At 38.4% G+C, this 10,004-nt stretch overlaps 1 protein-coding gene across 1 annotated transcript in view; it reads left to right on the top strand.

The window, feature by feature from the left end:
• LOC102261781 (UDP-glucuronosyltransferase 2B31) overlaps positions 1 to 10,004 on the top strand; it is a 17,796-nt gene that overhangs the window by 5,503 nt on the left and 2,289 nt on the right. Inside the window, exons 3-4 of the mRNA XM_005868897.2 lie at positions 7,002 to 7,133; positions 9,152 to 9,239. Of these exons, the coding sequence (XP_005868959.1) occupies positions 7,002 to 7,133; positions 9,152 to 9,239 (220 nt within the window). The remainder of the gene's footprint in view (positions 1 to 7,001; positions 7,134 to 9,151; positions 9,240 to 10,004) is intronic.

Here is a 10,004-nt window from a genome sequence, read left to right as displayed (position 1 = left end):
GGGAGGGCAGTTAGGGGCAATCAGGCCAGCAGGGGAGCAGTTAGGGGGTGATCCGGCCAGCAAGGGAGCAGTTAGGGTCATCAGGCTGGCATGCTCAGTGGTTAGGGGTGCTCAGGCAGGCTAGCAGGCAAGTGGTTAAGAGCCAGTGGTCCCAGATTGCGAGAAGGATGTCCGACTGCCGGTTTAAACCATCAGTCGGCCATCCCCAAGGGGTCCAGGATTGGAAGGGTGAAGGCTGGGCTGAGGGACCCCCTCCATGTGCACAAATTTCATGCACTGGGCCTCTAGTCTATATATATAAAATCCTAATCTGCAAATAGACCGAACAGCAGAACAACCGAACAACCGACTGCTATGACGTGCACTGACCACCAGGGGGCATGCACGAAACATGGCAGGCGTTGGCAGCAGGCGGCAGAGTGCAGAACATGGCGGGTGTTGGCTGTGGTGAGATGGTGGAACCGGTGAGTGAGCAGGGACGCCAGACCAAGGAGAGGCACCAGTCACTGTCATCAGGGAGAGACTATGGTGGTTACTGAAAATTCTTTGCTCCCGCATCCCACGGTCCCACTGGGTGCTCACACCCGCTGCCAGCGGTAGGGCCGTTGCTCACACCCACAGCCGGCACCAGAGCAGCCACCCATTGCCGCTTCTGGTGCCCAGCACAAGTCCCGATTGTTCAGTACCATCAGTGGGTGCAAGCAGCAGCTGCTGGCCCCGATTGTCCCTGAGGGCTTCTCTACCTACCCCTGCTCCTGAGGGGCGATCCGGTCCAGCAGCCACCTCTCACACCCGCTGCCGGCAATGGCCCTGCTCACATCCATGGCCAGCACTGGAGCCGCTGCTCACACTCACTGCCAGAGCCGGATCTGCCACTCGCACCCGCTGCCGGTGCCCAGCACTGGTCCCAACAACTCGGTGCCATCAGCAAGTGCAAGTGATGGCTGCTAGCCCCAATCATCACTGAAGGCTTTTCCACCTCCCCTGAGGGGCAATTGGAGCAGCAGCTGATGATGATGCCAGCCTTACTCACACCTACTGTTGGCACAATCAGCACATGGGAGCGGCGGTGGTGGGAGCAAGGCTGCAGGCAGACAAGGAATTAGGGCCACGGTGGGAGGGGCTGGGTGGAACACAAAGGATGGACCAAGACCCTCCCCTGTGCCCACCACAGCCTCATGGCCCACAGTTCCTTTAAAGGTGCACGATTTCGTGCACTGGGCCATTAGTCATATTATAATATATAAATGAATCAATTCAACACACTATACATCTCAAACTTACAGAATGTTACATTTCAATTATATGTCAGTTTTTTTAAACAAAAGCTTGAAACAATTATTAGAATGAGAAAGTAAACTTTTTTATGTTAAGAGGGTTAGGTCTTTATTTTTCAGAGAAAAAAAACTGAACTATTTAAAACACAAAAATCAGCAGGGGGGACAGAGGGGATAGATAAGTATGAAGTTTGGACCAGATATCCAAGAAATTTTGTCTCCTTACACATTTGGAGGTGGGGAACTAGAAAGTACATTGAGAAATCAGGAATTTTTCTAGTACTGAAAGTAATAAAATTTGAAAACTGATAAAAAATCAGGGACCACAGTCAGAATAAAACTGAAACAATTCCAGGTGAACATGACTTCACCAGCAATTTTAAATACATCAAACTGTGCTACCCAAGAGGGTGACCAGATCTTTGCTGCAGAAAGCCCAGTTGTACCTCTCCCACTGTTTGGCAGGTTCTCCCTGGGAGAGTCAGCGAGGTGATGATGAGGGCCCCTCACAGCCAGTTACACATAGCATATTCTACTAGAACGTACAATATGATTTCACAGCAAAAGGTGTCATACGCATACATGTCAGAAACATGGACACTCATATAAGTAACTATATAAGGTTAATTCTGGATTATAAATAGGAATCTTAAGGCTATTTCATGGATATTCTGGACAATAATATCAGACTCATGAATTATAGTAATTGTCCAGCCTGTAAGAAGTGATTTAAGGAGAGAGGTCCAAGATTTCAGCATAGGAAGACCCTGAACTGACACCTTCCCATGAACACTCAGGAAATACACCTACATGAAGAGCATTTCCTCCTGAAAAACATCTGAGGGTTGACTGAACAGCTTCTGCACAACAAATGAGAGAGAGACTGTGAGAGAGAGACTGTGTAGAGAAGGTTGAGAAACTGCGAGAACTCTCCAGGCTCTGTGGAAACTCTTTGTGATTGGAGGTGCCTGTGAGTGCCAATGTTTACATTCTCTTCCACTGATAGCATGGGCAAGAATTCAATTCAAGTGCTGTAGCTCACCTGCAAGGCCACCATAGCGTGCCCTAGGCCACTCACCCCACACCCACCCCAGGCTCAGACAGACAAACTGCCATGGCAATGCTGCAGCCATATGCCACTGGCTGCTCCAAACCCAGCCATCCAGCCTGCCAGGGTGCCCACGGAGCTGGGCATCCTGATAAAATTGGTCATGTTTGCCTCAACTGTGGCTAGCCTGCATGTCAGGGACCCCCTTGTACCTCAAGCAACCACTTCAATTCCAGCCAGCCTGCCGAAGCCACCCAGCACTCACAGACTACACAAAGATCATTCCTACACAAAGCCACTCCATCAATTTCAGGAGAGGTGGCTGTTTCATCTAATTCTTAGAAATAAACACAGAAAGTAAAACAAATGAGGGAATACACAAAACTCTGAGTCAAAGCATATTGGTCTAATACATAGAAACAAACACAAAGAGGCAGCAAGTATAGGGAGACAAAGGAACAGGCCCCAAATGAAAGAATAGAAAAGTCTCCAGAAAAAGAGCTAGACAAGAAACATACAACCTTCAATGAATGAACCAGGAAGAAGCATAAAAACTGAACATATCAATTACTAGCAAGAAAACTGAAATAGTAATTTAAAAAAAACAACTCCCAACAAACAGAAGTTTAAGACCAGATGATTTCACAAATAAATTCTACTGAACATTTAATTCTACCAAACAATTAATACCTATCCTTCTCAAAATATTCCAGAGATATTAAAAAGGAAATAACACTCACAAACTCATTCTATGAAAGCAGTCAGCAGTACCCTGATAGCAAAACCAGACAAAGACAATACAAAAAAAAAAAATCACAAGCCAATATTTCTGATAAAAATAGATGTGAATATTTTCAACAAAATATTATCAAACTGAATTCAACAATATGTTAAAAAATTATACATCATGCTCAAATGGAATGTATTTTAGGAATGCAAGGATGGTTCCATATCCACACAAAAAAAATCAATGTGATAGACAACATCAATAAAACCAAGGGTAAAAATCATATAATCATCTCAATAGATACAGAAAAAAAAAAGTATTTGACTAATCCAGTATCCACTCATGATAAAAACTCTCAACAATGTGGCTACAGAGAGAACATACATCAACATAATAAAGACCATATTTTAACAATAAAACCCACAGCTAATATCATATTTAATGGTGAAAAGCTAAAAGCTTTTCTTCTACGATAAAAATACAAAACAAAACACAGTGATGCCCGTTATTGCCAGCTTTATTCAATATAGTATTGGAAGACCTAGCTATAGCAATCACAGAAGAAATAGAAATAAAGGGCATTTATATTGGACATGAAGAAGTAAAACTGTAAAACTGTCACCATTTGCAGATGACATGATACTGTACTAGTATATAGAGAACTTTAAAGATTCCACACAAAAACTACTAGAACTGATAAATGAATTAAGTAAAGTAGCAGGATACAAAATAAATATCCAGAAATCAGTCAACAAATAAAAAGTGTTTCCAAAAAGATAGAGAAAAGGGAACTCCTGTGCATGGAGCAAGTTTGTAAATTGCTGGAGCCACTATGGAAAACAGTATGGAAGTTCCTCAAAAAATTAAATATAGAATAGTATACAACCGAGCAATTCCACTTCTGAGCATTTATCAGAGGTAAACAAAAACACTAATTTGAAAAGATATATACACCCCCATGTTCATTAAGCATTAACTACAATAGCCAAGATATGGAAGCAACCTTGGTATCCATCAATAGATAAATGGGTAAAATTCATGCGGTCTATGCACACCATGAAAAATTACTCACCAATATCAAAGGACCACATATTGCTAAATGCAACAACATGGAAGGACCTAGAGGGTATTATGTTAAGTTAAATAAATCAGGCAGAAAAAGACAAATACTATATGATTTTACTTATATGTATAATCTAAAAATAAATAAATAAACAAACAGAAGCAGACCTATAGATACAAATTATATACTAACTAGTGGCCCAGTGTATGTATTCCTGCACATTGATCAGAGATTAATTAGAATAAATATTTTAATATCGCTATTTGCCCTTTCTCTATATTAGAAATGTCAACCAAATTCATAATCGACAATGACAGAAACACATGCATGAGTCAACTTAGCCTTTTATATATAGAGAATAAACTTGCTTAATTAGACCTGCCTTCTGATGTAGCTAAACTTTTTCTAGACCAGTGAAGAACCTAACTTCTTTTTCAAGTAATTGTCAGCAACACAGCCATAAATATCAACTAAAAGCAGATTATTATTGTAGATCACACAGGGAGAACAAAGGGTAAAATATTTAACTGTAGCAGTGTCTGACTATATTCTGTGAAATGAGAAAACCTGAAGTTATTTTCAAGTTCCACTATTTCTTACTTCTTTTCAGTTGGGTCAAGTTTCTAAGCTTTCTAAATCTCTGTTTTCTGGCTAATGAAAAGAAAATAGAATTCCACCGAGTCTCCTATCTATCTATTCCAGGACTTCTGTGAAGATCAAATGAGATGAGGCATGGGAAAACACTTCAGAGACATTTGGTTAAAGTGTAAAATGTTTGCACCTGGCTATAAAGCAAGTCGTGTTCCTGGGTAGAAGAAACAACAAGGAGACTAGTCGCTAGGGAGAGGAAGCTGGGCATTGCTACATGACCTCATTACCTGGACAGTTGGACACTTAGCATATTAGCCTTTTGTATATATAGATGATTGCCAGAGGGGGAGGGAGTTGGGAATGGGGGAAAAGGGGAAGAGGAATAAGAGGTACAAACTTCTAGTTATAAAATAAATGAATCACAGGAATATAATGTACATCATAAGGAATATAGTCAATAATATTATCATAACTTTGTGTACTGAGATGGTTACTAGACTTATCACATAGTAAAGTATATAAATGTCAAATAACTACATTGCACACCTGACACAAATATAATATAGTATGCCAACTATACTTCAATAAATTATTTTAATGATTTAGGGGGAAAGTTTGGGAGAATCTGACAAAAGTTAAGATGAGATATAAATTATTATAGAGATGATATAAAAGATATAGTCATTCTAATCATAATGGCCTTTTTCTTAGTATTCATAGTCAAAGAAAAAAATACTAATGAATATACTACAATAATTCTCCAGAAAACCTGACAAGCATAAACACAATTTAGTAGAAGTAAAATAAAGAATTAAAGGTGAGTTAAGATCCTGTTGTGTAGCCTAATTACAAGAATATATATTATTAATTAATAACATTATAAATGAAGAGTCTCTAAAAGCATTTCCTCTTCAATACTGTGTACTGGCTCTATTTCATTTCTTCCTTATACACACATACACACAATCACACAGACACACTTGCACAAGAATATATAATAAGGGAATTCAAGCTCATCAATTGTATACTCCAAGGAACTGAAGAATTAGGTCTCTTCAAAACAGCCACTGATAAAAAGAGAATGGCGGTTCCTCAAAAAAATAAAAACAATTATCATTTGATCCAGCAATAGAACTTCTGGGTATATTCCAAAACAGTGACATTAGAATCATATTCATAACACTATTCACAAGAGTCAAAAGATAAAATCAACCCAAGGGGTAACTATATATATAAAAGTCTAATATGCAAAGTGTCCCCTCAAGAGTTTGACCCGGAGTTTGATCGTTTGCTATGACGTGCACTGACCACAAGGGGGCGGCACAGAATGAAGGAAGGCACTGGCCAGCAGCTGAAAGGCCCTGATGGGCCCCGATTGCCTGCCAGGCCTAGGGATCCTACCTCTGCACGCATGTCATCCACCGGGCCTCTAGTTGATAGATAAATCAATAAACAATCAATACACACAATAGTGTATTATGTATTACATGCTGTGAGTCAACTTCGACTCCTGAGTACCTTATGAATGAGTGATGGCCACAAAATCCTAGTTTTAACAGCCCTCTCAACTCTTTTAGACTCATGCCTATGGCTTTTTTATGGAGTCAGTCCATCTCATATTTGATCATCTTCCTTCCAGCTGCCTTCTATTTTTCCCAGAATTATCTTTTTCAATGAATCCTGCCTTTTCATGATGTCCCTGAAAAATGAAAGTATCAGTTTAGTGATTTTTACCTCCTGCAATATTTCAAGATTAATTTGCTCTAGGACCCACTTGTCTTTCTGGTGGCTCAGGGTATCTGTAGATGAACATTACCAAGCCTTAAAATTGAAGGAAATTCTAACACCTGCTATAACATAGCTGAATCTTAAGGACATTTTGCTAAGTGAAATAGGCCACAGACAAAAATACTGCATGATTCCACTTACATAAAGGATGTAGACTAGTCAAATTCATATAAACAGAAAGAAGAATGATAGTTGTCAGGGACTGTTAAAATGGCAAGTGGAGAATTACAGTTTAAGAAATATACAGTAAAAATTTACAAGATGAAAAAGTTCTGGAGATGAATTATACAACAATAAGAATATATATACTACTGCACTGTACACTTAGAAATGGATAAGATGGTAAGTATATTATGTGTATTTTAACACAATTTAAAATAACAAGAACTACACTAATAATTCCTTATGATACTTAATTTTCTCTTTGGCTGTTTGTAGCAATCCTTTCAATAGTGTTCACTATGCTATTGTCTTTTGTAATGGAAAAAAATAATTCTTCCTTCACAGGAAATGGAAGATTTTGTCCAGAGCTCTGGAGAAAATGGTATCGTGGTGTTTTCCCTGGGGTCGATGGTCACTAACATGACAGAAGAAAGAGCCAATGTGATTGCATCAGCCCTTGCCCAGGTTCCTCAAAAGGTTAGATAAACTATCTTAGAGCAGAAAACAAATGAGTGTGTTAAACTGTAAAGTGTCTGATTAAGAAATTTCTACATGAAAGGTAAACTATTAGGATAACTTCAATGATCTTAGATACCAATTTGAAAAAGAAAATACACATGTCAGGTGCTAAAATAGTATAGAGGGTGTTTTTGATGGATAATAACTTTGGCATTAACATTCTGGTCACAAAGAAGTATATTTCAAAAGTACAGTGTGAAGTTTGGTTTGATAATAGTATTATAGGGCAGGAACAGATATCACCAAATCCTATCCTGTCATTTGCTTCATTTCCTTACAGGATTCCTAGAGTACTGAACACACTACCAATATTCTCTGAATAGAGTTAAATTTTAACATTAACCAGGGAATGATAACAATCTGAAAGGCATCATACAGTTTACACTTGCCAGGTAATCCAGGCCTCTCCTACTTTCCCTGGATTTTGGATTAGGCCTACTCAGTCTTGCAAGGTGATATTCAGAGAAAGGATGTCCAGGGCTCACCAAGCTGCATCTAGGTACCTAAGCCAGAAACAATGATTTAGAGAAAGAGAAAAAATGGCCTGTACAAAGGAAAGAGAACCTCCCTGATGGGCTGGGCCCTGCTAAATTCTGAAGCAGGAAGACATAAAAGAAAGGGTGTAGGTGGGTCCAACCCTCAAGGTGATCCAGTGTTTTATAAAATGTGGCCCCAAAACAACCCATCAGAATAATAACTTCTGATGAAGGAGGAGGAGGAGGAAGAGAAGGAGGAGTTGGAGGAGGAGAAGGAGTTGGAAGAGGAAGAGAAGAGGAGGAGGGGAGGAGGAGGAGGAGGAGGAGGAGTTGGAGGAGGAGGAGGAGGATGAGGAGGAGGAGATAAAAAAGAGTCAACCAGAAGCAAGCCTAGTGTGGGACAGTTTCAGCTGCTCCTCCTTCTCCACAAATTATGGTAGTGAATTATTCTAATACATAAAATACATTTGAAGTATCTGGGTAATTGTGAATTACTTTTAGTTTACTAACTAATGTAGCTTCCTCCTTATCACCCATGTATATTTGCTGAGAACTTGAAGTAACTTTAAGACTCAATAGCAAACAAGATGTTAACCACTTATAACCTAGAATCCAGCTCACTGGTGGACTTATAAATTGCTTGGCTATTTATAATTAAATAACCATATTAATTAATGCTGTGAGTACATTGTAGCATGTTGTGAATTATTGCCAGTCAGATTAATTAAATTTACCATCATCATCATATTTTATCTTTTCAACAGGTAAACTATTATTTATAAAGTGCCAATGGCTTTTCTTTTCTACATTTTAAGAAAATTTTCAACCCTAGCTAGAGTGATAATACTGAATTTGGGTAAAAATTACCACTTGGAAGTGGTGATTAATAAGTAGAAAACTAAAAGAAGCTAAACATACTCATTAAGCACACATTATTTATTATTATTAATAAATTGTTAAATATCAGAATGATTTAATTCTCATAAATAGCTAATTGCATTGATTTTGTAAAGCAAATGATGTAAAATTCTAAGATAATTTATGAAATTAGTGAATATAAGTAAACCACTTCCTTGTTATTCAGAAAGAAATAAACAGGTTAACATTTAAATCTACATGATGAGAGCTAGAATAATAAATAATTAAATGAATATATAGACTATTAATTTGCTGTTTTACACTATAATATGACTACCTAAAAAATTTTTATATGCTTGAATTGGTCATTGATAATCTCATTTGTCTAACCCCAAAGTGTGAAACATCATGATTGCACTCATACCTGACTGAATATAAAAATAAGTAACATGCAATACGAGTACCTATGCCTCTTACAGCAGTGTTTTATTGGTTCTCATTATCAACATGTCTTGTCCTCATTCCCTTAACCTGTAATATGTCAGGGGTTTAACTAGATGTCTCTTAACCTATTTAGAATTCTAACATGATATAACTCTGCAGTTTGACTCAAGTAATACATTACCTTCTTTACCCTAACAGGTTTGGAGATATGATGATGGCAAAAAACCAGATACCTTAGGACCGAATACCCGGCTCTATAAATGGATCCCCCAGAATGACCTTCTTGGTAAGATTCTGGAAAACCCTGAAATCAGAATCAAGTCAACCAGAATGATAAACAGTTCACTAGGATAGAAATGTATTGGGCATTTCTTACTGAAAACCTCAAAAATAAAAATGAACTTCCGAATATTTCTATCCCAGTCCTAGGGGAAAAGGATAAGCTATAATAGTTGACATCTTATGTTACATAGTCACGTTCCTTATGGCCACAAACAAAAGATCTTTAGTTCATGTGCAATTCCTCTCAGAGAGAATAGCTCATCACTTTCCCAATGATCACTCTCCGTCCTAATTCTCTCCTTACACCAATGGTTTAATCCACAGTAAGGGTGTACAGGTGCCCCTGAAAAATATCAGCTCCTCTTTTATTACCAGTAACTCTCCATTATCCATTGGGGAAAAAATTAATATCTCTTTCTGAAGTAATAACATATTTTATTATAATGTGTAGCTTTTCCTTCCTCTGATTCCAGTGCCAGCACCATCCCATTGTCTGTTGCCTTGGCATCTACATATCACATTCTGTGACTTCACTATTTTATTAAGAGAATATATTTCAACATGCACCACCATTTTTTATTTTGCATAAACTTTTTAAAATCCAGAATATTCTCTTTCCATTTGTCCACTGGCAACTTGTATTCATTTCAAGTCAAAAGGAACACACCTATCTTTTTTTTAAAATTAAATCTTTATTGTTCAGATTATTACAGTTGTTCCTATTTTTTCCCCCCATAGCTCCCCTCCACCCGGTTCCCATCCCACCCTC

Source organism: Myotis brandtii, unplaced genomic scaffold (genome assembly GCF_000412655.1).
Source record: "Myotis brandtii unplaced genomic scaffold, ASM41265v1 scaffold28, whole genome shotgun sequence".
Lineage (NCBI taxonomy): Eukaryota > Metazoa > Chordata > Mammalia > Chiroptera > Vespertilionidae > Myotis > Myotis brandtii.
This window is presented reverse-complemented; position numbering and strand designations above follow the sequence as displayed.